The 26286-nt window shown below is 37.9% G+C and overlaps 1 protein-coding gene across 4 annotated transcripts in view; it reads left to right on the top strand.

Moving 5' to 3' along the window:
- ARHGAP24 (Rho GTPase activating protein 24) overlaps window positions 1-26286 on the top strand; it is a 511574-nt gene that overhangs the window by 447207 nt on the left and 38081 nt on the right. For 3 of the 4 annotated variants that reach the window (XM_030313510.1, XM_030313513.1, XM_030313512.2), the window contains one exon: window positions 16038-16245. In XM_030313510.1, coding sequence (XP_030169370.1) covers window positions 16038-16245 — 208 coding nt within the window. Of the gene's footprint in view, window positions 1-1845; window positions 3395-16037; window positions 16246-26286 lie in introns of those variants that run through there. The other variant, XM_030313511.1, reaches the window with a different exon arrangement.

Raw genomic sequence — 26286 nt, 5'->3', positions numbered from 1 at the left:
CCAAGCCTGTTAATCCTGAACAAAGACTTCATAGATTCTAATCTCCCTCCCAACATTTAAATATTGCTATGGTCATTGATTAAATGGTATCTGTAAAGACATTTGGAAGGTGACGTATCACTCTGATTTATAATTTCTGTATACCACCTTTGGATACATTTTTAATGTGTTTATTTTAAAAAGGGCATTGCATTACCTATACTGCCATTTCACAACATGTGTTTTAAAAAGTTAAAGTTTTTCATGAGACACCTAAGCTTATTTTTGTTCAGGCTGCATAGATATGTAAAATATTCCCTTTTTACCATTACAATAATAAGACATTTTATTAAAAATAGGAGACACCCTTGGGGCGCCTGGGTGGCGCAGTCGGTTAAGCGTCCGACTTCAGCCAGGTCACGATCTCGCAGTCCGTGAGTTCGAGCCCCGCGTCAGGCTCTGGGCTGATGGCTCAGAGCCTGGAGCCTGTTTCCGATTCTGTGTCTCCCTCTCTCTCTGCCCCTCCCCCGTTCATGCTCTGTCTCTCTCTGTCCCAAAAATAAATAAACGTTGAAAAAAAAAATTTTTTAAATAGGAGACACCCAAGGAGATTGCCAAACTTTCAATCTCTTCGAAATGAAAAACTATTATGTGAAAATCATGGCTTTGGAACTACAGGTCTTCTCTTTTTATTTAATAAAGAAAACCTAAAACAGATAATCAGATAAGAGAAGGGAACCAATGGAAATGGGAGTGAACATTCACTTAACAACCTAACCTGATAACAAAATTCAGTATTGAATCTAGATACTTCAGCTTTGTGTTGTCTGCTTAAAACCAATTGTAAACAGTTGCTTCCCCATTGCTAACGCTGAGAGGCATATGGTTTCTGCCTAAAAGTTAAATCCAAAAGTTAGGATGTCGAAACATTTATTTAGCTTTGGGAAAGTTTAGGGGTTTTGTTTTGCTTGTTTGTTTACTTTTTTTACAGTTTTGTTGTTGTTGTTTTACAATTATTTTCCATTGTTTTGGGGGTAATATATATGGAAGTACCAAGCGCAGGATCTAGGAAGAGTGTGAATCCACTGAGTGTTCATTAGGTCTGAGTGGTTTGCCTAAGTTTAGCTACTAACAAAATTAGGTTCCTCCTGTATTTCTGTCTCCTTACAAAAAAAGTCGAGTCAGAGACCCATCGATGCAGTAAAAGTCCTGAATGTGAATAATCCACATGATGAATAACTGGCATGCAGTCAAGCAGGGGTTAATTAGGAGACAATGTGGTCTTGCCTCTGACATAGACAGCTGTGTGATCTTGGATAAGGGGTATTTACCCTGGACTTTCAGTTTCCTTGTTTGTGAAATAAGAAAATTGGACAAAACCATTTTAACTGCGATTCGTTCCAGCTCCAGAGTCCTGGGGTTACATGTGTTCCCTCCATGCCAGTACTCAGGTCAGTGAAGTTTGCGGCTGGCGAGGTGTTTCCCAGTCTGGCATTGTCACTGTCTTGTTTATACTGAGTTACACTGTGTGCTTCCTTATTTTTCTAGTAGCATGCAGTGACGCTGAAGGGAAAAACAAGTGTGAAACATAGGAAAGAAATAACTACTAATGATTCCTTCACTGACAAACCATAACCAATCTGGGCACGCTGGTCAGAGTAATGATTTTTCTAAAGGGAGTACCTTTGTAGTACCCTCAGTTTTGTAGTGTTCCTGTCAAATGGCTAGAAAGGCACGCAGAGACCTTTGGGGGTCAGTTGGGGTTAAAGCACTAGCATTCCACATCTGCTCATGGAACAGCCAGGTGGATGAATGATTAACTCAGTGAGTAAATTGTTCAGTGGGTGGGATTGAGAGTCTGGGTAGACATGTGGTCTGGGGTGGAGAGGGTACACGCCAAGAGCAGAGGAGAAAGTTGAAAACAGGATTGGTTTTCAAACCATAACCAGAGAAATATATGTATGTATAAATATGTATAAACACACACACACATGAGTTGAGTTGACTTGTTTTATGATAATTGTACCTGCAAGTTCTCTGTTACCAGATTGAGAATATTTTTCTATTTCAGACACACACGTATGTACCAGTACAGACACATATGTTTTAGTGATATGCACATTTAAATCAGCACTCACAAATAGATTCAGTCGGAAAATCTCTGAAAAAGTCTTGTATAGGAAGAGAATAAATGCAGGAAGGAGGGGGTGCAAGTTCACCCCCTTGGGGTTGGTTTGGTGCTGTTTGATTTCTGGAGGGGCTGAGGCAGCCAGCTCTCAAGGAGCTGCACAGACAAGGGCAGAGAAGTCAATACCAAGTCAGATGAAGAAGAAAGGGGTTCACAGGCTGTGTGGCATTCTCCCTCCTCCCCTCATACTGTTGTGACTGCACCTGCTGCATGTGACCAGCGGGCACTGAAGGCGGTCGCAGCCACGGTGACGGAGGCAGCTGAGGCTGTGCCAGCTCCCGCCCAGCCCTCATTCAGAAAAGGGGAGACGGAGCAGGAGGAGGGGGAGGAGAGGCTCCCTGCAGAGCTGCCTCCACCACGGATCCGAGGAGGCTGCTTGGAATGGGCACTCAACTGTCCTGACGTGGCGATTCCCTCGGGAGCCCTGGGAGTTTGAAGACAGACGGGGAAAAGGGAGAAGCCTGCAGAGAGCATCAAAGGATGAGGGGTGCTGTAAAAGGAACAGGGGAGTCCTTTGAAAAGAACCTATCATGCACTGAAATGCTTTCTGGAGAAGGTGCCATTATTTGCTTCCCCTTTCGCTCAGATGAAAGGAGCCAGCAAGGACCGTCCTGAAGTATTCCTCAGGGGCCTTTTTGTCATTGTTCCTTTTATCCCCTTGCACACGACTATTTGCTGACCTTTCCAGAGGAATCTCAGTCCCCTCAGTTCCAGCTGAGAAGACAGTTCTTAATAAAAAAAATAAAACAAAAAACAAAAAACAAAAACAACAAAACAAAACAAAACAATTCCTGCTGTTTGAATGGAAGGTGCGGCTGGCTGCCGTTCTTTTTGCTGTGACATTTTGGAATGTCTGCAGAAACTTAAAGCAAAACACCCAAATCTTAAAGCTCCTTGGATTAGGCAAGAGAAAAGGAAGTTTTTGCCAAAAGAGAAGTAAATGAGAGGTGGTAACTTATCCCTGATCTGGGACCTGGACGATCAAAGCCTTCAAGTTCTAGGAATCAGCACTTCAGCCCTAACAAATAAACATGAGAAGGAGTGGCCGTGGGGTATCACACAGAGGCAGGTTTTAAAGGAAGCCTGGAACTGATTCAGAACTTCGGGCCTGTATGATGCCTGAAGACCGAAATACTGGGGGACGCCCCTCAGGTGCCTTAGCATCAACTCCGTTCATTCCTAAAACTACATACAGAAGAATCAAACGGTGTTTTAGTTTTCGGAAAGGTAGGTAGATGATCTGTTAATGTCCATTTAAAAAAATATACAAATATTCTCTGGTGCTTTAAGGTCAGTTTATGTTCAGATAAAATGGGACTTTGAAAACCAAGAGCTTAGAACTGTACAGGAGTGATTTATCTGTGTCTCTGCTTGTCTATATTTGTTTTTCAAGGTTCGTATTGATCTGTTTATGACGGTGAATGGGCCAGATAGGTGGGGCTTAAAGAATGATAGTCCTATAGGGATCACCTTGACTGATGGAAAACCAAGCAAGCCTGCCTGGCCATTCTGAGAGGAGGGGCCAAGGCTACCATGGGCTGTTCTCAGCCCCAAACCAAGCAGCCATGTTGTTACTTCTTGAAATCGGTCCCTCTCAGGCCCTTGTTCTCTACTCCCATCACATTGCTTTGGTTCTGGCTGCCTGTGCTTGCCTCACCTCCCCTGCTGAGAAAATTTTAATAATCAGATGATCTGTAGTGACCCCTTTTCAGGAGCCTTTCAACCATATTGACTAACACTGATTAGAAATAGGAGTCACCTTGACTTTCCAAATATATCAAAAGGCAGCATTGGGAGAGGCCAAAGATAGGAGCTATCAGGTACAAGAAGTGGGAAAATATTTAACAATTTCTGATCAATAAAAGAGGCTAAGAATTTCAGAATTGATTTGTGCAGAGGGAGTTAAAGAGTACTCATAGGTAAAATAAAATGCTTTTAGAAAATATTTCTGCATCAAAATAGTTTTAAATGACCTTTTGCTTTAAAAGTGGAATAATTAAATGAGGTGATTATTTAAACTGAAATAGGTAATTATAATTTAATGTCATATATAGTAAGCTAATAATTTAATCAGGAGCAGACATGAGTAACATCTAAAGTTCTTTCTCCCTTTTTTCGTTGATCTGCTACCTATTAACCCTTTCTACTTACTAACCAACAAAAGAGAAAAGAAAACAAAGTAAGAAAAAAACCCTTGTATAAAGCAAAATATAGCAGGAACTTTTAAGATTAAACCTTATTCTTTCTGAGTCCTTCCCTTTGAGCACTTGAGATCTGCCTATGATCATTATCATACATTATTAGCAAGGAATTCAGGTATTCATTTATATTCCTCTCTCATCCACAAAGGTAATTAAGGGAGAGATACTTGTCTCATATTTTATAGATCTATAGAGATTTCAAGGTTACTGTTAAGACTGCATCATTGACAGAGAATTTGATAACAATAGAAACTGAGAAAAGCTAGGGAGTAATTGCTTAAGGACATGTTCTCGTTTTCTAGCTCTTCCTGCTCTCAGCAACTAAATTGAGTTTATCCAAACTCACAGAGAAAGTCTACTTTTCCAGCCTATTGCTGCTCATTTGTAACATGAGATGTTCTGGGGGCAATTAATATATCTTTGAAGCACATGGCAAGATGTTTTTGACCTTTCTCCACCTCCTCTCCAATAGTGGAGTATAGCCTATCTTCAAGGATCCTGACTAAGACTGCTGATCATGCCCTCTTCCCAACAAGGGAAGGCATTGCCTGCAAAGAGAATCCCCATGGGCTGGCAAATGGCACCCACAGGAGTGGGTTCTATCTATCTGTCATCTCCTGTGGGTTAATTTTAAACTATTGTCCTTTTCTATGCAAAGTCTTGGTAACCTGAGGAATGTTTAGCATGTGAGTCAAGGATTAACAGATTTCTAATTTACAAAACTGTATTCTGGTTTCTGTCAGAACCATAAAGGAGGGGAGGAACAGGAAGCATCAAGCCGTTTTAAGTTTCCTTCCCTTTTAGCCAGAGCCAGCGGCACACCAGCCTCTTGTTCCCTGGCTGCAGGACGACAATTATGCAGAGAGGCTCTGGGAGAGAAGCTGCTTCTGTGTGTGCAGCACTAATCACTCCAGCCTGCAGTGGCGTGACTCACTGGGGGGGGGGGGGGGGGGAGGAAGGCAGGGGGAGGAAGGGGGGGGGGGGGGGGTTTACATCTTTGTTTAAGGTCCTGCATGGAAAAGAATGAACTTTTCTTTCACTCCTGGGTCCCTGAACCATGCTACCTTAAGAGGAGAGTGTTCTTTTGTGCTTTGTTTAATCCCCTGGGCACTCAAGTAGTTGGAGAAGTGGACCTGTTTCTGCGTTCCTCAACCAAGCCTGTTGGAGAGCATCAGCTTAAGTTATTTCAATGAAAGTAAAAGGGGGAGTGCATGATTCATGGAAAAGCACCCAGAAGCAAAGAATGCTGATGTGTCTGCTTTTCCTGATCCACATTTAAAGCATATTTTTTTTTACCGTTGTCAGGGGTAGGCCAACAGCAGAGAAGACTCGCAGCTTTAGAAATGCCCTTGAATGAAGTGCGGAGTTGAGTTAAAGTTTCCAGAGGCCTGGTGATAATGGAGCCTGCATGCTGGGCAGGCTGTAACTAAATTCTCAAGGTTGCTTTCTCTTCCAGACCCCTTTGGTCCCTTACTGTCCTTTTCATCTCTCCATTTCTTTGTCTGGATACTAATAAAGATCACTGAAAATGCTTTCCCAGTGGTTTTAAAAATGTAGGAACTGATAAACATCTATTAGGCAGGATGCTGGGGGGATAGCAGTGCTTTGGATTTATGTTCCTGAGAGATAATGGTTACAATGTATTTTTATCCTGTTGATTTTGAAACTATGTATGTAATTTTTTTTTTTTTTTACCTCTGTAAGACTAATGTGTGATATGCAAAGCAGCGTAAGCAACCTTTTGATTACCGACTACTTTGGTTCCTGAATGTTAGTGTTAATTTCTAGTCACAATAGGGCAGCTAGCTAGTTTAAGGATGCTATGCTCATGGGACACACTGAAGGAAACTCTATCTTGTTTTTGTTTGTGTGTTTGATTTCCTGAGTTGCTCTTAGAGATAAGTTATCATTAATTATCTAGAGCTTTCCCCTACACCGTAACCAGTCACTGGTCATGAAATTGTTGCTTCTTCCTTCTTCATAGACTTCCAGCTCCTTTTATGTTTCCATCATCTGAGTTCTCTGTGCCTTTATTGCTTCATGCACACAACTTATTTCAACCTAAGAAGTGGCTCTTCAAGACAGCATCCATCCTCACTTGTTTCCAACCTAATGTTCTTCACAAATTCCTACAACACACAGGCTATTTGTAAAGCATTGACCAGTTGGTATTCCTGAAATAGAGAGAGCAGGAGAAGACAGAGAGAAAATTCCAGGCAGGCTCTGCACTGATAGTGCACAACCTGATGCAGGGCTTGAACTCATGAACCATGAGATCATGACCTGAGCCGAGACCAAGAGTCAGACACTTAACCAACTAAGGCACCCAGGCACCCCTCAAACATTTTGATGAGTCCCTATTGCTCCCAGGAGGAACTCCTAACTGTTTCGTGTAATTATCAAGGCCTTATAACCACATCCATCTATTCCCTGGAGAATAAACTCCCAATTCCCCAGACTGTCCCACTCTTTCTTCCTAAACATATATCCTGTGCCAGGCCTTTGCTTTTTTTTCATTATGCTATGACACTGTCTGTTCAAACTTTGTACTTCCTTCTAGACATTGCTGGGTCTTATTTCTTCATCAAGCCTTCTTTATTGACCCAAGCCTTCTGTGTAGCCCGTATATTTCTTAAATGCTGCCACCTGACTGCCTTATCTTCCTAGCCATCTTGAAGTACTTTATACACATTTAGGGGTGCCTAGGTGGCTCAGTCAGTTAAGCATCCAACTCTTGATTTCAGCTCAGGTCATGATCTCACAGTTCGTGGGTTTGAGCCTGCATCAGGCTCTGTGCTGATATCATGGACCCTGCTTGGGATTCTCTCTCTCTGCCCCTCCCCTGCTTGTGCTCTCTTTCTCTCAAAATAATAAATAAGTGAATATTTTTTTAAAGTCCTTTATACACATTAGTGGTAAAAGATAGATGATAAATAGATGATAGAGATAGAGATAGATGGAGATAGAGCTACGCATAGACGTAGACATAGACATAGATTTGTTTACTTCTTCCCAGAGTAAAGAATGGCAATAGGCCTATTCAATTAAGGATTCAAGGTTTCTTGCAAATTGGTGAAGTACAGTATTATTATGTATCTTTTCCTACAGGTCCATGAGCAATAATGAATTAAAATAGGCTGTCTTTGTCATGGTTATGAATAAAACCAACATTTTCTTTGAAGTTTATTGTATGTTGTATATATTGTAATCTCATTTATGGAAATTGATTTGTCCAAGAGAATGCTGCTATCTAAATCTATATAATTTTAAATGGTGCTATGAATGAGTTAGCTCATAAATTCATAATATCAAAATTTTATGGAGCATGTACCAAGTTATTCTGGAGTTGAGTAGGCAAAAAGCTTGCCTTGAATCTATGAGTTCACATACTCCTTGGAGATAAAGGAACATAAATAATTACTCTGTGATAAGCACTACAACAAATCGTACATAAAGGCTGAGGAGTTCATGAACAAAAGACTGACCATGGTCTTATCTGGAATGGCAGTGATTCATCTGCACTATATAAAATCAGATTTAATAATTTAGATAGAAATCAGATTGAGACATTTTCTCCATATTATCCTAAGAGAGTGGTCAGTATGCCTATGGGAAAAAAAAAATGACTACATTGAATTAATGTAACATAGTGTAAAAGGAAGACTTTTAGAATGGTACAGACCTGTGTTTGTATCCCTAGACCTGCCACTTTTTAGATGTGTGTCCTCAGGTCACCTAGCATCTCTGAATCAGTTTGTAGAAGGAAAGTCTCCTTGCAGAATATGTGTGAGTGCTCAAATAAGAAAATACATGTAAATTGCATGTCTTGGTCTACTGGTGTGAGATCTAGGCCACTGGGCCACTATGCTGACATTATTACACTTCTTAGGTTTTCTAAGTCTTTCTTTTTCCCCTTCTTTCTCCACTCTGACTACAAAAAGAGTCATGATTCTATGGGACACCTGGGTGGCTCAGTTGGTTAATCATTTGACTTCAGCTTAGGTCATGATCTGAGGATTTGTGAGTTCGAGCCCCACATCAGGCTCTATGCTGACAGCTCAGAGCCTGGAACCTGCTTTGGATTCTGTGTCTCCCTATCTCTCTGTCCCTCCCCTGCTAACGCTCTGTCTCTGTCTGTCTCTCAAAAATGAATAAACGTTAACAAAATTTTAAAAAAAATGTACCAAACATTCGCTGGTTATTATAGACTCAGACCTCCTTGGATTACAAGTTTACTATCCCTATAAGATTTTTTGGTTACTTAGAAAGTGTTGGCGACAGACTGAAGTAAACTTTGGCTCTTTGTTTCTTAGTTCTGGACTAAATTGGATGTCTTTTATTTTGATTGTGTATAAATGTCTTACCTCATTAATTCATAATATCAAAATTTTATGGAGCATGTACCAAGTGATTCTGGAGTTGAGTAGGCAGAGTTGTGTGTCCCCTCTAAATTCCTGTGTTGAAAACCAAATGCCTAAGGTGATGGTATTAGGAAGTGATTTGGTCATGAGAGTGGAACTCTTATGAATAGGATCAGTGCCTTGCTTGGTAAAAGGGCTCCAGAGAGCTCTTTCACTCCTTCCTATGCTGTCACTTGAGAATGCAACCAGAAATGGATAGTTTGCAACCCAGAAGAGGGCTGTCCCCAGAACCCAACTGTACTGGTCTGATCTCAGACTTCCAGCCTCCAGAACTGTGAGAAATAAAATTCGGTTGTGTAAAAACTACTCAGACAGTGTATAAGCTACTGACTGTTCTGTAACAGCAGCCTGACTGCACTAAGACACACAGACAAACTCTCTTGTTTATGTCCCTGGAACTTAATACCAAAGTGGGTAAGGATTGAGGGCTCCATAAATGTCTGTGAAATTAATGTGTGCATTAAAACAAAACACTTGCTCAGTGATGGAAATGAGTGAATGATTCCAATGTAAAATGACATTCATCAGTAATTCTCAGGCTGTGGCACTGATATCTATAAAATCCTGAAAACAAAACAAAACAAAAAAGCTGTGGTGTGCTGATGAAAAGCCAGAAGTTAAACAACTTTTCAGTTATTACTCAAATTCCCTGCTGTCAGTGATTTTTTCCGATTTCCACCCTTTTCTTCCTAGAGATAATTAAGCCATATAGAGAATTTGCTTTTACTTATCCTTCTGCTTACTGCAATCCTGCTGCAGAATAAGTCTTGGTATCACCAGGTTTATAACAATTTTCATTTAAAGGTGTACATTCAACCATGATATATAGACAAATCAAAATAAAAGTCATTCAATTTAGTCCAGAACTGAGAAACAAAGACAGCCAAAGTTTACCTCAGTCTGTTGCCAATACCTTCTAAGTAATCAAAAAATCTTACATGGATAGAAAACTTGTAATCCAAGGAGGTCCAAATCTATAATAACCAGTGAATGTTTGGTAGAATATTGAGTCTTTTTGTAGTCAGAGTGGAGAAGGAAGGGAAAAAAGAAAGGTTTACAGAATAAGTTTCCCTAGGCTGGCTCATGATGGCAAAATCTACCTTCCGTAAGGATGTCTGAAGATATGATAAGTTATATTGCATTTAGGAAACAGCTAATAGTCCAGCATGTTGTTTGTGAGCAAGCAGTAGAAATGAAGGTGGATATGGCCAGTGTCTGTCACACAGTGGGTGCTACCTAAATATTTGTTGATTGAATGGTGGATAAAGAAGCAGAGTTCAGATTGTGGAGACTTGGTATTTCATGAAAAAGGGTTTGGTTGGCCAATGGGCACCAAGGGAAGACATGAAGCAAAGAAATGTCATGATCCAATTTAAATGTTATGAAGATCATCATGACAGCACTTGCCTGAAATGAGTACACTGCTCTTCGAACTCAAGTAAGAAATATTAAAGATCTGGCCTAAAGTAGTGGCAGTGAGTTTGGAAGGGACCCATGTGGTGATTCAATTGGGATCAGGAAGGAAGGAGGAATCTAGGTTGACTCTCAGATGGAACTTCAAATATTTGGGGGGATAACTGGAACTGAATACCAAAATCAGGATTATAGGAAATAGAGCAGGTTTTCAAGAAAAGGTGACTTTGTTTAAGAAATTCTGAGTTTGGGGATGTTTTGAGATACCCATGTTGAGGTATCTCATGGGCACTTAGAAATCCAATGCTAAGGGTCACAAGAGCAGCCCAAATTGAGATACAAATCTGGGAATAATTGATAGACAGTGAGATTAAATGTCAAGCAAAGAAGTTGTGTCAAATAGAGAAAAATAGGGCTGAGGACAGAACCCAGAGGACAAATAGATTTATGATAAGTGTGTAGCAAGTAGCATAGTCAAGAAGGAGATTGATAAGAGTATTCTGTAAGGCAAGAGTTATGTAACACATGAGAAGAATAAGAGAAGAGTGGCATTGACCATTTTAAAGGAAGTGAGGCATAAAGTAATATAAAAAATAAATCTGGCTTTCAGTACTTTGGCAACTAGAAAGTTGTTGGTGACTATATAAAAAGCTCTTTTAGTAGAATGACAATGTCAGAGTCCAAATTGCAATAGATTGGCAAAAAGATAGAAAGTGACGAAATGGAGCCAGAGTTACAACTTGGAATCAAGGAGCAAAAATAATAAATTATTGCAAGGTACAGAAGGTCCAAGAAGGTTTGGCCTTGTGTTTGCTTATTCATTTTTAATATGAGTGGAATTGGAATACATTTACCTTATCACACTCAGTAACTTCACAAGCTGCCTCTAGATAAAGAGTATATATATCACACATAAAAGAGGAACCTCACACATCCTGAAGGAGATTTAGATATCTCTCTCTCTCTCTCTCTGTCTCTCTTTCTCTCCCTCTCCTCTCTCTCTTTCTGTCTCCAGTTGGAACAGCTTCTCACAGGTGTAATAAAATCACCTGTGTAATTTACTTTCTCAGTCCAGTGAAAAGTCACCTCCTTGGTGATGCTTCATGACACCATCAATGTATTTCCAAGAGAAGTACACATGATGTGCCTTTATCACCCAGAAATTCCAGGGATGGTTTTGTTAGGGACTGCAAAACCTTCTTAGGAATTTAAATGAACATAGCTAGAACTGTTTGCATGACTCAAAAAACAAGGTATATTCCTGTTAATCATCTACTAGTCAATGTGTCCTTTTCCCCGTGCTGCTAGTTGGAGATAGTCTTGTGACCTTTGTGCTGTCTTGTTAATCTTAAAATTTGAAGTTTCGCTGTTTCTTCAATAAAAGTCTTAAACAAAACAGCTTAAAAAATGTTCTCTAACTTTCCACACAAAACAACATGCTCATAGACAACATTGATTTACATCTACCATTGTAAGACAGATGTTTGGGACATTCTATTTTCAATGCCACAAAATGGGAAGCATGTGTCTATTATAACCATTTCCTAATTCTTTGCAAAACCAGATTTACAGCGGAAAACGATTGTTTTTCCACAGAAATTTCTGAGTATATGTATCTATCAACTATATGCTTTAACTCTTTTGCATATTATATTGCTAAATAGTCTTAGATCTCTACATAGAGGAAATAATTTCCTTGGACAGAACGCACAAGATGTTCAGAGTTTTCTCCTCCATTTTTTTTTTCCTGACCTTCTTCAAAATTTGCATTTTTCTCAGCAGAAATCACTCCTCCTCATGTGATGACAGAAATTTAGGTCAGAAAGCTGGTAAATAGCAAGATTTTTCCTCAATAACTCATTTTTCAGCTATTATACACACAGTGCAGTATTGTGTAATAGATACAGAATGGCTCTGAAATCCAACAGCCTTGAAGAAATCTTGGTTCCATAATTTTTTACTAGCTATGTAACATTCAGCAAATTACTTAACTTTTCTGTGCTTCAGTCCTTTCCTTGGTAAAATAGTGGTGCCCACCTCAGAGTGCTGTGAGCTTTTTAAATGAGAGAAATACTGGTAAACCACTTGTACCCATGCCTGGAATACATAAGTACATCTTAGCTGTTAGAACTCTCTATGGCACAGAAAAGGTACTCTATTTTATTCATTTTTAGAATTTAATAATATTTTAAATTACTAGAAAATGAAGACATATGATAATTGTGATTAAATAAAGAGGAAGAAGACTAGTATTCGGGAATGAGTGAAGGTTTAAGGCTGAATAAATCTGAATATGGACTTTCATTCTGACACTTGGTGTTGTGTAACTAACCTTGGGCTATTTGTTTAATCCCCAATTTCCTCATGTATAAAATAGTTACCTTACATATTTATTATTAAAATAAGAGAATATATGTCAAAGACTTAGTATGTAATAAGTACTAAATAAATGGAAAGATGTTAGGGCTTTTGGCATTAAGTTTCTTGCTATACTTCTTAAGTATATGCTTACCACAAATGCAAGTATGTATGTATAAAAAAAAGAGAGAGAGAGAAAGAGAGAGGGAAAGGGAGGGAGAAAGAGAAAAAGAACAGAAGGAAAGGAAGGAAGGAAGGAAGGAAGGAAGGAAGGAAGGAAGGAAGGAAGGAAAGGAAAGGAAAGAAAGACGGAAGGAAAGAAAGAAAGAAAAAAAGAAAGAGAGAAAAAGAAAGAAAGAAAGAAAGAAAGAAAGAAAGAAAGAAAGAAAGAAAGAAAGAAAGAAAGAAAGAGAAAGAGAGAGAATAGCTATAAAGCAAAGCTTACTGCTTTATCTCGTTCCTAAGTTGTTAGGGAAAAAATAAACCCTGGAAATTTTAAGAAGAGAGTGTTGACTGTTTTTTATTACTGTATGAAACAAAATATTGGAAGTTTGGTTCTCATTTGTAGCACGCATAGATGTTGAATTGTAACATCTTTAATAGATTTTCTGCTGGATTTAGAGAGAAACTTTAGATAATATATTTATCAATTTAAAACAATGAGTGAAAAACTACAGATGCATAAGATGTATTCCCAGATGTCAACATTGTTATTTTTAAAACTGAACTTTTAGTGCCTTTAAAAGGCTATTTTCTGAATTTTGGCAGAATAAAATCCAAACTTCCCAGCCAAATAAGCATCAAAGAACTCCACAGAAAAAGAGTCAGTATTCTCCGTTCATAACCAATCTCATAGCCAGTCTTCAAATTTTGTTATTAAAATGCTAAAATACCTTCAAAATCATTATTATCACTTATTGAGCTAGAATTCACAATGATGTAAGTAACAGAAAACTCAGCTAACAGTGATTAAACATGCATTTTTCTCACATTAAAAAAATCATAAAGAAGATGCTTCTGTTATTGGGTCAGTGGTTCAATGATTTCATCCCTCTTGTCTCTGAATCTTTCAACCTTTCCCTCATGAATGATTATCTAATGATCAAAAGATGACTCTTAGATTAGTAAAGAGCATGTCCAAGTTCATGATAGGATAAAGGAGTGATTGGCAATTCCGGCTGTCTTCCTCTTTCATCAAACAACAGCAGCAACAACAAAAACAACAACAAAGCCTTCCTAGAGACTCTAGAAGGCTTCTTAAAAAGTGGGAGAGGTATTTAATTTTCCATCCCCTAAAATGGAAATGACAAGAGAAAATGGGGGTATGAATGTCTGTTGAGTTAGCAAACAATGTTTGACACACCATTGAGAAGCTGCTTGTTCGAAAGCCCGCAGTTGACTAGATAGAACCATTACCTACATTAATTTTCCTGCCCTTAGAAGATGCCATTTTCTAATTTTGCTTTCAATGTATTTGAACTTTAATATTAGTTCAGTCAACCTTTTTTCCTAAAAGGAAATTAATTCCATTAATGCTAGATCTGATATCAGGTGTTGAATAGTTTGGTTTGTTGTTGTGTTATTGTTTCTAGCAGGGCTGAAAATATTCTCTTCGGTAGCAGTGTTTATTGCTTGGCATGTGATGGTTTTGCACTGCTGAATCCATACATAAATTATTTTACAGATAGGGAGGTAAAACATGTGTTCTTATTGTCAAATTCTTAGCCTAATGTTTTCAAAATAATTCTCCAAGTGTTCTGGAGTCTCACATAATTTCAACATGCAACACTAATTTTTCTTTCCCTTTTATGAAATCAGTAGACCATTAAAACTATTTAGTGATATTCATCCCATCTGGGAACATTGGAGTGACATTTGCTTTGGCTTTTCCTACATTTTTTTTTCATAGGTTGATCATTTTTGCCAAGCTACCACCTTATATTAATATATTTTAGAGGCATTGTTTTTCTTTCTCTTTCTCTTTCTCTTTTTCTCTTTCTCTTTCTTTCTCTTTCTCTTTCTCTTTCTCTTTCTCTTTCTCTTTCTCTTTCTCTTTCCCTCCCTTTCTCTTTTGAGAAGAACCAATACAATGTCATTCTTTTTTGGAAAGAAGAAAAGTTTACAGCACATTTTGAGTAAATTAGTGTAAAGAAAGGCTCAGTGGACTAACTGGTAGAACACCAGCTTATAATGGAGTCCACAGCTAGGGCATCACTGGGTCTCACCTTTGTGCAACTTGACCCAGATGATAGCACTGTTGTCCTCTTCGCACATACAGCCCACTATTTGATTATTGGTGACAGAAGGAACAATATTAGGGTCTTCCTTGGTGCCCAACATGGTCTTTGGGGCTAGTATATTTTATGGGTCCAGTCCCCTCCATGCAACCATCATGGCCTCCCATTTCCAGCCCAGTCACCTGTTCATCATCAGTAGGAACACCACTTCCAGATGCCTTGGAACACACAACAGTGACTCCATTGGGACTGTGGGCCCTGAGGGCCTGCACGAACAGCGCTCCAACTCCATGACTTAATCCTGAAGCGATCACACCAACTACAAATAGCTAGAGGAATTGTTTCTTAATCAGTGGGGTAGCAAGGGTAAATCATGGATGTTCAGCTCCAAATGCATGCAGCAAGGAATTCATCCCTTGTGGTTATTTTAAAATCAGTAATAAAATTGATCAAAATTGGCCTCCTTTTTATTACCACCATGTGTTGGCAGTTCTAGACAATGTGTGATGAAATATTCCTTCCTGTTAGGGTAAACCACCATGATCCCACCTCCTCACTTCTGGTATGCACTGCTTCATAGTTTAGATTTTTCCCTTTCAAATAAATTAACAGTTTAAGGTTTTAAAAGGCAAACAATGCCTGAAATATTTTATGTGGATGAAAATTCTGGGCATTTTTCCCTGGTTTTATCATCTTGATTATAATCATGGCATCATCACTTGATTGAAAACAAAAGGTGAACAAATAAATGAATAATATTTAAATTAAATGAAAATTGGATGTAAAGTTACAACTGTAACAACAGTAGAATTTGACTATTCTCTGCAGAATATTTCTGCTTTTCAATACAATTCCTTTTCCAAAATAGAAGAAAAAGAAAAGAAAACCCAAAACTAAAGTTATATTTATTGCAGTGTTTCTTACATCCAAGTGGATATCTCCAACTTTATATTTCTATTTGGTTTGGGGGTTAAATATGGAATATAGGGGGAAAGAACAGCATACAACAAATCCTTTCCATTTGAAGAATTGTATATAATGGATTTGATTCTGTAAAAATGTGAAGTACCAATTGTTACATGCTTGCCAGCATTTCAATCTTTGTTTTTCCTTAACATTGAGGGTTTTTTGGTTTTTGGGGTTTTGTTTTGTTTTGTTTTGTTTTGTGTTTTGTTTTTTTGTTTTCAGGTAACAAAATGAAATGATTCTTCACATTCATTATAATCCTTTATTCCTCCAGGCATTTTTGGACAGAAACTTGAAGACACTGTCCGTTATGAGAAGAGATATGGGAACCGTCTGGCTCCAATGTTGGTGGAGCAGTGTGTGGACTTTATCCGACAAAGGGGGCTGAAGGAAGAGGGTCTGTTCCGACTGCCAGGCCAGGCTAACCTCGTTAAGGAGCTCCAGGATGCCTTTGACTGTGGAGAGAAGCCATCATTTGACAGGTAGCTTTCAAGATTTTCCTAATCATCCTTCACTGAGAAATCCAAACCGAACAGAAGAGATGCAATGAGCTGAGAGGATATAACCTTAATGGATGTTGTAATAGTTTAGAATATGGATTTTATAGCCACACAAGGGTCGATTGTTTTTATTAATTTACAGAGTCAAAAATTTGACACTTTAGATGTCTTTCTCTTCCATACTTTTTGTCCCCCTTAAAACATTATTTATTCTTTTCCTTTGGAACTAAATTAACACTCTATTAAGCTTTTGCATCAGAAAAGTGAATTTTTAAAATAGGAGTCTTTCCTGTTCAGTGTCTTCCTAATTCTCTCAGCTAAGAGATATTAAAAGTATTAATAAGCAGAGATCAGGATATTAGCAATGTAGTTACAATAACTGTTTTTAATAATAATGAAAGCATCATATTTTTAAATATATAGCTCCACCTTAATCTAGAATAGATTTATAAGGAAACAAGAAACATATAGCATGATGAAATTCAGGAAATAATGAAAGTTCCAGAAAAGAAAATATAAAGCATCCATAACTCCACTAAGAATTAAACACTTATAATAATATTTTATAAATTACCTCCTTCTCTTCACTTTTTTTTAATTTAGTAGAAAATAATATTTTTTCTCCTAATATTATTAATGTAGTATAGTATAGCTGATATTTTCATATTAATATTTGAAATATCCCCAACATTCTAGTATAGTTTAACTTAATGTTTGATGATTGGCAACCTCTATAAGCATAATTTTTCACATCTAATATTTCATTCTACATGTATATTATTCATAATTATTTCAACAATTTGGATATTTATATGATCACTTTTATCACTTATATCACTTATATTTATATTATAAATTGTGTTGTAGGGGGTATACATTCACGTTAGTATTTTCTATATTTTGATAATTTCTTCAGGGGAGGTTCTCAGTATTAGACTTTGTGGATAAGAACAGTCATATTATTTGAAAACTGACAATTGCATACTATTATTTCTTTGAAATCATAGAATTAGCACATGGATAGAGCCAGATCTACAGAACAAGTAGACAAGAAGACACTTGAATACATGATATGAGACAAAGGGAGCATTATTGGAAATATGGGCTTTTGCTAATAATCTAAGAAATGCACATTAAATCATTTAATGTCCTCCCACTAATCACATTAACAAAATCTTGAACAGTGATAATACTCAGTACTGGCAAGGTATGTTAAGGTAGGCACTCTGATGGCGAGAGAGCAAATTGTTGTAGTCTTTCTAAAGAAATTTGATGATATATTTCAAGACCGTTTTAGCAAGATATTCTAGTCTTAGAAAAAAGTCAGATCTGTGGAAAAAAACAAGTATAAAGTTGCTTATTACAATTTTTATAATAGTAAAAAATGAACACCAATTTATTATCTCCAGAAGTAGAGTATGGTCAATTAAATAATACTGCATTAATATAACAAAATGTTATACAATTATGAAAGTTTTAGAAAAATGCTAATTATAAAATAATAAGTGGAAATGATAAATGGAAAAATAAGACAGGATCAATTAATTGATTAAAATCCTACCTGTTTACAAAAGTATTACAGTTTATAGACATTCATAAATTATCTCTGAGAGATAAAAATTAAATGTGGAGGCAAATAAATGAATTCAAAACCAAAATCAGAGAACAAATTTCAAGAATACAGATATACTTTTGGCAGGGGTGCCCAATGTCTTATTCTATACTTTGAAAAACAACACTAAATAATAGTTGCAAATTCAAGTCTATTCACAGGATATACACAATGGTTTATCTAGAAGAAATGTAATTTTTTAGCTTCAAAATTAAAAGAAATTTGTCAGTGGGATCCTCATAATAAAATATCATATAATGGGATAAATAAAACCTTTTACCATAAACTTCATGTGACATTGATAAATTTCAATGGCTTTTTCTTATATATGGCCAAAAACCACAGATGACATTATAGAAAAGTATATTTACTAAAAATTATTTTGCTATAGGCATTTATGCTTTTGGTTCTTATAACAAGATTCTCACTAATAAGAAAGAATGGAAGGATATTTTATAAATTTTAGGATACCTGTAAGAAAAGGTATGCTCTGTGAGCAATTATCTCCAAATCAGGTTCTTAATAGCTGAGCTGACAGTGAAATATTGTGCAATCTTTATGTAAAATATTATCTCACTTATAAAAAGTATTTTTTGTATAAAATGCACTAATGCATAAACAGACTGATGAAAATGTGACAAAAGATGAACATTGGTTTTGTGGGATAATGACTTTTTTTTAAATATTGTGATTCCAGTAAGCACCGTTTTACAATCAGAAATTTAACCTGAACGGTCTTTTAATTACCTGTTGATATCATGCTGCATAAAAATGTCCTTAACTTTTAACTTCTAAAGAGTAATTATGGAAGCTACCTGTCAACTAGAAAAGCTATAGAAGAGAATTGCATAGAGTATTTCAATGTTAGCACAATATGGTAATGTTGCTAGCATCCTAGGAGGAAAAGGAGAGTGTCATTCATTTGCTCAGTCATTCAGTGTTTCCGGTTTCTACACTTGTATAACAAACCACCCCCAAACTTTGTGACTTAAGTAATAACAGCTGGTTATTGCTCATGGTTCTGTACTTTGGGCAGGAGTTGGCCAGGATGTGCTCATTTTTCCTGCACATGATGTTGATTCATGGAGATCAGTTAGGTCTGAAGGATACAAGATGGTTCTACTCAGATGTGCAGAGCCTTGTCTGACATAGCTAACATGGCTGAAGTCCACTTGGGCCTTTCTCTCTACCTCTATCTCTCTCTGTAAATCTCACATCTATTATTAGAGCTGCTCTTTATATGTATGGCCTTTACCTCTAGCCAATTAGTCAGACCTATTGACATGATACCTCAGGGTTCCAAGAAAATAAAAATGGCAGTTTGTAAGCCTCACAAGGGCTGGGTCCATATGACACTGTGTGACTTCTGGTGTAGTCTCTTGGTCAAAGCGAGTCACAAAACAGGCCAGCCTACATTTAAGGAGAAGGAAAATAAACATCATTTGATGGAAAGAGGGGTAAGCACATACAGAGAAGGAAGGATTTGTAGGAGGCTATTTTGAGAGAAAATCACTATAGCTTTAAAGTCTTGAGGGATACCTGGGTGGCTCAGTCCATTAAGCGTCTGACTTTGGCTCAGGTCATGATCTCATGGTTCGTGAGTTTGAGCCCCTCATCGGGCTCTGTAATGACAGCTCAGAGCCTGGAGCCTGCTTGGGATTCTATGTCTCCCTCTCTCTCAGCCTCTCCCCTGCCAGTGCTCTCTCTCGCTCTCGCTCTCTCTCTCTCTCTCTCTCAAGAATAAAGATTAAAATTTAACAAAATCTTGAAATCAAGTGGAACAAATCCCCTAATTTTGTTCTTTTTCAAATTTGTTTTGCCTATTCTAGGTCATTTACGTCTTCATTTTAAAAAGATAAAGAAATTTAGCATATGCTTGTCAATGTCTACAAAAAAAAGTATGTTAGGATTTTGACTGAAATTTTATTGAATCCAGAAATCAACTGGGAGAAAATTGACATCTTAAAACTATGAAATCTTCTAATCCATTAAAATGGCCAATCTCTCCATTTCATTAGGACTTTTTGTATTTCAGCAACATTTTGTATTTTTTGATGTAAGATCTTGCTCCATTTTGTTAAATTTATCCTCAAGTATTTGCTATTTATAGATGCTCCTGTAAATAGTATTGTTTTTAATATTTAATTTTATAATTGCTCACTGCTAGATTATCCAAATACAATTGATTTTTTTATGTATAGATTTTTGTCCTACCAACTTGGCAAGTTCATTTATTAGTGCTAGCAGGATTTTTGTAGATCGCTTAGGATTTTCTACATACATAATCTTATTGACTGTACATAATGAGAGTTTTATTTCTTCCTTTGCAATATGTAGGCCTTGTATTTCTTTTTCTCACCTGCTTGTACTTGCTAAGAATTCATCTACCATAATAGTAGGTATACATACTCTTTTTGTACGTAGACGGAAGTTTTCAGTCTTTCACTATTATGTGTGATGGTAGCTATAGGTTTTTTCCTGATGACCTTTATGAAGTTAGAAAATGTCCTTTTATTTCCACTTTGGCTACAATTTTAATAACAAATGAGGATCATATTTTATAAAATCCATTTATTACAGAAATTATCTGATTCTTCCCTTTTGTTATGTTAATGTCCTGAATTACATTAATCTATTTTTGAATGTTAAACCAACTTTACATTGCTAGGATAAGCCACATTTGGTCATGATGCATTACCCTTTTTATATATTGCTGTATCTGACTTGCAAATAATTTGTTAAGGATTTGAGGACCTATATTCATCAAGGGTTTTGACCTGTAGATTTCTTATAGTATCTTTGACTAGTTTTGTTATCAGAGAAATTCTGGTCCCCATATTAGTTGGAAAGTGTCCCCCCTACCTCTATTTTCTGAAAGAGTATGTGTGTTTTGTATTATTCCCTCCATAAATATTTGGTAAAATTTACCAGTGATGTCATCTAGTCCTGACATTGTCTTTGTGGGGAAGTTTTTAGAGATGGCTTTTCTTGGGGTGACTGGATGGCTCAGTCGATTAAGCGTCCAACTTTGGCTCAAGTCATGATGTCACAGTTTGTGAATTCGAGGCCCGTGTCAGGCTTTGTGCTGACAGCTCAAAGCCTGGAGCCTGCTTCAGATTTCATATCTCTCTCTCTCTGCCCCTCCCATCCCTCTCCCCTCCCCCCACCCCTGCTCACACTCTGCCTCTCAAAAATAAATAAACATTAAAAAAATTAAAAAAAAAAAAGAGATGGGGGCACCTGGGTGGCTCAGTCAGTTGAGCCCCTGACTTCAGTTCAGGTAATGATCTCACAGCTTGTGGGTTCCAGCCCCACGTCAGACTCTGCTGACAGCTCAGAGCCTGGAGTCTGCTTTGGATTCTGTGTCTCTTTCTCTCTCTGCCCCTCCCCCCACTCGTGCACTGTCTCACTCTGTCTCTCAAAGATAAGTAAATGTAAAAAAAAAAAAAAAAAGAGAGAGAGAGAGATGACTTTTCTAATTCTTGTGCCAGTTTTGGTGATTTGTCTCTTTCATGACATTTTCCCATTCCATATAACTTTTCAAATTTATTGTCATGAAGCTGTTTATAATATTCCTCTTTTAATAATGTCTGTAGGCTTTTTAGTAAAGTGTTCTCTTTTACTTCTGATATTAGCAATTTGTTACATCTTTTTCTCTTATTCAGTCTATCTAGATGTTATCAATTTCGTTAAACCTTAAAAAGAACCAGTTTTAGTGTCGTTGATTTTCTCTCTTTTTAAAAATTTTTCTCTTATACTCTGTTATCCTTGATAGTTGTTCTTTCCCTGGTAGTTGTTCTGTGTTTAGCCCTATAGCGTGTTACTTTCTGCAGGCTCATGTTGGTATTCAGATGAAGACAGAAGACCTGTATGTAGATTTCAAGAAGTCATTTTGTGCAAAGCTCCCTCCTCTCTAGTAGTCTACATCACAAATGCCAGCTGCTTCAAGCCCTCCAAACTGTATTCTCTGTCTTCTTAGCTCAGTGAGACTGCTGTTTTCTATTTAGGGCTCCCATCCCTGTCCCAGGCTCTGGTAAATGACAATGTGCAAGGCTGGAGTAATTGTAACACTTACCTCATTTGATTCCATACTCTCAAGGGTCACATTTTTGTATGATTGTCCAGTATCTTAAAAACAGTTGTTTCATATAATCTAGGTTTTTTTTTCATTTTTTAAATACTTTTTAAATGTTTATTTGTTTTTGAGAGACAGAAAGAGACAGAGCACAAGCAGGGTAGGGCCAGAGAGAGAGAGAGAGAGAGAGAGAGAGAGAGAGAAACACAGAATCCTAAGCAGGCTCAAGGCTCCGAGCCATCAGTACAGAGCCCAACGCGGGGCTCAAACTCACAAACCGCAAGATCATGACCTGAGCCAAAGTTGGACGCTCAACGGACTGAGCCACTGAGGCGCCCCTAGTTTTCTCATTTTTCATAGCAGATATGGTATCTGTTTACTCTGTGAGGACTGTGAGCAGATTCTCATCCATAGCAGTTCTGAAATCCTGCTGGACACATGTTGTCAGGGCCCCTCCTCTGGGGGGGGGTGGGAAATGGGCCTCAGGGTTTGGTTTTCTAACATTTGGCTCCTCTCTATTCTTTGGGCTGCCCTCTAGACCCCTGGTTCTCCTCATGAGACTTCTTTTATTTTTTTTTCTTCACCCCAACCCCAACAAGAAATGGCTCATTTTTCTAATTAAGTGGTTTCTTAGCCTGCTTCCTGCCCATAAAAAGTTGGGGTCTCAAAGCCTCTTTTCCTTTTGAACTGATACTGTCCCTTTTATTCCAAGTTGCCATAGTTCCTTTAAAAACCTTGGAAGTGTCCAATTATAATATTCTCACTGAAACAAAGTCACACCCATAAGTGCATTTGTGTTAGGTCCTGCAATATTGTGTCTGTGAGTCAGAGTGCTATGGAACAATCTTAAGATTCTTTCTAAATCCTTTTGTATTGCTGAGAGAATCTGTAAGGTGCTACCCTAAGTCTTTCAGAGAAGTTCTAACCAGGAGTCTTACATTCACACCATCAGTGGGTCTTTACCTTCAGGTCATGTTATTATGGCAGCACTCTGGATTTTATCTTTGCTCTGTGGCTGTTTCTTACTTTAATACTATTTTACCAGCTGGAGACACTATCCCAGGGCCACTTTAGTTTCTTCAAATTCCCCTTCAGAGTTCAACAGTTTCTAATTAGCTTCATCAGGAACATTTTCTATATTTTGAGTTTCTATATTCTATATTCCGTGTCTTACAAATTTTTCCACCACTGCTTAATAAGCTTTTATTTTTCTTTAGCTTCTAAGAGAAATTTTCTCATTTCAAGTTCCAATCATCTAATAGTCCCCTTGCAACTGTCCAGACACTGCCTGGGCAAAGCCAACGCCATACCATTAGAGTTTTGTTGCATCTGCACCCAATTTCTGGATCCAGTGACTGTTTCAAGTATAGCAAACCAGTCCCAACTTTTTGGTTTAAAACAGTAGCAACCTTTCAGATTCTTCATGTGGGGAGTGTTGGCAGAGGCACGGTAACAGTTGCCATGACCTCCTGTAGGTGCAGTATCCAAATGTGGTGTCTAGGTTGAGCTGGCTGAAATGGCTGATGGTGAGTTGAGCTTCTCTTTCTCTTTGCAGTCATGCATCCTACAGAGCTTCTCTCTTTGACCAATTATTAGAACCTTTTACACAGTAGCCCAGGACTAAAAGAGTGGAAGCTATCAGGGCCCTTGAAGGGTGAGGCCCAGAACTGGCACGATGTCACATCCACTGAATTACCACTGGTCAAAAGTAAATCATAAGGCCAGTTCAGATCAAAAGAGATTAAAAATTGGTTCTACTTCTTCTTTTTTTTTTTTATATATGAAATTTATTGACAAATTGGTTTCCATACAACACCCAGTGCTCATCCCAAAAGGTGCCCTCCTCAATACCCATCACCCACCCTCCCCTCCCTCCCACCCCCCATCAACCCTCAGTTTGTTCTCAGTTTTTAACAGTCTCTTATGCTTTGGCTCTCTCCCACTCTAACGTCCTTTTTTTTTTTTTTTTTCTTCCCCTCCCCCATGGGTTCCTGTTAAGTTTCTCAGGATCCACATAAGAGTGAAACCATATGGTATCTGTCTTTCTCTGTATGGCTTATTTCACTTAGCATCACACTCTCCAGTTCCATCCACGTTGCTACAAAAGGCCATATTTCATTTTTTCTCATTGCCACGTAGTATTCCATTGTGTATATAAACCACAATTTCTTTATCCATTCATCAGTTGATGGACATTTAGGCTCTTTCCATAATTTGGCTATTGTTGAGAGTGCTGCTATGAACATTGGGGTACAAGTGCCCCTATGCATCAGTACTCCTGTATCCCTTGGGTAAATTCCTAGCAGTGCTATTGCAGGGTCATGGGTAGGTCTATTTTTAATTTTCTGAGGAACCTCCACACTGCTTTCCAGAGCGGCTGCACCTCTGGTTCTACTTCTTGATGGAAGGAGTGACATGAATGTTATAGGGATGAGACAAATTATTGACAGTTACCTTTGTCAATCTGACAGTCCATCTCATTCATTCATTCAACAAATAATTTTGGAGAATTTAGTATGTCTTAGACCCTGTTCTATGTAAAAAAGACAAAGTCAATTCTCTTCTGGGTTTGTATCACTAGTGGTGGGGAGATGAACAGTAAGCAGTCAATATGTAAATAATTTCAAAGAATGTTAAAGTTGAGCTGCTAGTATGTTGAGTGAAGTGGTGGAAACACACGTCTCCTTCCTGGGAATATAACTTTTAGGTTTAACTTGAATGACGGGAAGAAGTTTGCCATATCTCACTGAGGAGATCACCTGTTGGGATGAGCACTGGGTGTTGTATGGAAACCAATTTGACAATAAATTTCATATTAAAAAAAAAGAAGTTTGCCATATCTGAGATATGGTAGAGGCACACTGTAGGTAGAATGTCAAGTACAAAGGCCTTGAGATGAGCATAGCTTAGCTTAGACCATAAAGAAGGATATTGTGGCTAGAGTACAGTGAGTGACAAGTACAATTTTTGGAGATGAGCTGGAAGAGATGGATCTTTGTAGTCCAATAGATTATGAGAAGGAATTTAATTTCTTTTTCAAGTGAAATGGAAATCCATTGAAATATTTTTAACAAGTAAATGGAATAATTTTCTTTACGTGTTAAAAAATGCCTACTCTATAAAGGAAAACAAGGGATTTTTTAAATTTTTATTTATTTATTTATTTTTACTCTACTTACAGAGCACTCTGACACCAAATGTATAGGCTTTCCACAGCAAGAAATTCTCTAATTCTTGGTGAACACCCACAGGGTGTCCTACAATTTAATTAAGTTCTGATATTAGCTGTCCAGTTATTGCAGACTCCACAGGTTAAGGGCTCAGTTTCACAAGGCTGCCCTCTCCCCACTCCCATTTCAAATGCCAATCACAAGTGCCAGGTTGGCACCTGTACTTCTAATCAACCAGCTCTAAACTGGAGATTCCTTGGACTTCATAATTTGCTAGAAGAGCTCGCACAACTCAGGGTAACAGTTTATTTACTGGATTACCAGTTTATTTTAAAAGGATACAATTTAGGAACAGCCAGATGGAATAGATCTGTTTAGGAACAGATGCATAGGGCAGTATGGTAAAGGGTGCAGAGTTTCCATGGCTTTGTCAGGCATGCTGCCTCCCTCCCAGCACAAGGATGTGTTCACTTAGCCCACAAGCTTTCCGAATCTCTTAGTTAGGAAATTTTTATGGAGGTTTCATTGCATAGTCATGACTGATTAAATCTTTGGCCATTGGGGATTGAACTGAATGTCTAGTTCCCTCTTCCCTCCCCAAAGATTGAGGAGTGAAAGTTCCAACACCCTAATTACAAGGTTGCTTCCTCTGGCAACCAGCCCTTCCCGTCTTAGGGGCTTCCTAAAAGTGACCTCATTAACATAAACTCCAGTGTGGTTGAAAGGACCTTGTTATTTTATTTTTTTAATGTTTATTTTTGAGAGAGAGCATACATGGAGGAGGAGCAGAAAAAGAGAGGGACAGAGGATCTGAAGCTGGCTGTGTGCTGACAGCAGTGAGCCCCATGCAGGACTCGAACTGTGAGATCATGATCTGAGCTGAAATCAAGAGTCAGATGCTCAATGGACTGAGCCACCCCAGTGGCAGGAAAAAGGCTACTTATGAATAAGGAAGACTTTTCTTTCATCTTCTTCGATAGAACTACTTCAGGAATTAGGGATAAAAACCAAATATTATAACAAAAGATGTTTCTATTACTTCGTACCATTAGGGAATTACAAAGGTTTTAGGAGTTCTGGCCAAGAACCAGGAAAAATGTATATATGTATATTTCTCTTTTTCATCACAATATCACACTCTGGCAATCTAAATATCCTTGTTTTGA

Source organism: Lynx canadensis, chromosome B1 (genome assembly GCF_007474595.2).
Source record: "Lynx canadensis isolate LIC74 chromosome B1, mLynCan4.pri.v2, whole genome shotgun sequence".
Taxonomy (NCBI): Eukaryota; Metazoa; Chordata; class Mammalia; order Carnivora; family Felidae; genus Lynx; species Lynx canadensis.
Note: the sequence above shows the minus strand (reverse complement) of the source record. Positions and strands in the feature narration are given on the sequence as shown.